This window comes from Crocodylus porosus, unplaced genomic scaffold (genome assembly GCF_001723895.1).
Source record: "Crocodylus porosus isolate Cpor-Errol unplaced genomic scaffold, CroPor_comp1, whole genome shotgun sequence".
Taxonomy (NCBI): Eukaryota; Metazoa; Chordata; order Crocodylia; family Crocodylidae; genus Crocodylus; species Crocodylus porosus.
Genome location: NW_017728911.1, coordinates 8,025,425 through 8,026,020, shown reverse-complemented (window position 1 = coordinate 8,026,020; position 596 = coordinate 8,025,425). Strand labels below are relative to the sequence as shown.

The 596-nt window shown below is 40.9% G+C and overlaps 1 protein-coding gene across 1 annotated transcript in view; it reads right to left on the bottom strand.

The window, feature by feature from the left end:
* Positions 1-341, bottom strand: part of DAPK2 (death associated protein kinase 2) — a 55,765-nt gene extending 55,424 nt beyond the window's left edge. The window contains exon 1 of the mRNA XM_019533156.1: positions 211-341. Within this exon, the coding sequence (XP_019388701.1) occupies positions 211-341 (131 nt within the window). The remainder of the gene's footprint in view (positions 1-210) is intronic.
* Between the last annotated feature and the right edge of the window lie 255 nt (positions 342-596).

Genomic DNA, 596 nt, shown 5'->3' with positions numbered 1-596 from the left:
TTTTTTTTTTACTGTAAGAACGATACTGGGAGATTATTTTAAAACAACTGAAAAATGTGCTGAAGAAGGCATTTTTGCAGTGATACATTGCAAACAAGTCACTTACCAATCAGAAAACCAGTGAAATAATTAAACAGCTATACAACTGACTGGAAAATCTCTCTATCTGTATGACTCTGATGTGTGTTGGTGCCATCAGTATCCACTTACCTTCCCAGCTCTTCCCCGATTTCATATAGGTCTTCTACCTTCTGCTGTTTGAACGCAGCCATACCTGGTCTCCTCATTGATGCACATAGATAAGACAGCTGGAATATTAAATACATGGGAGTCAGGCTCATTCTGCTGTTTTAGAATAGCATATACCCAACCACGGCAGACAAAACATCATTCACACTTCACAGTGATCAGTCTGAATATTCCAACTCATCAATGGTCAGTATTATCATGGACTGATAGCTAGTCTGTTAACTATGTGAAATGAGGTCGGTGGCATCAATCCAGAAGCCAGGGCCAAATTCGGAGAGGGGGAGAGTGTCTTCAGCTTTGACTGCATGGGGTTTCTGGTCTCAAGTCAAAGTCCTTTACCTCAAGTG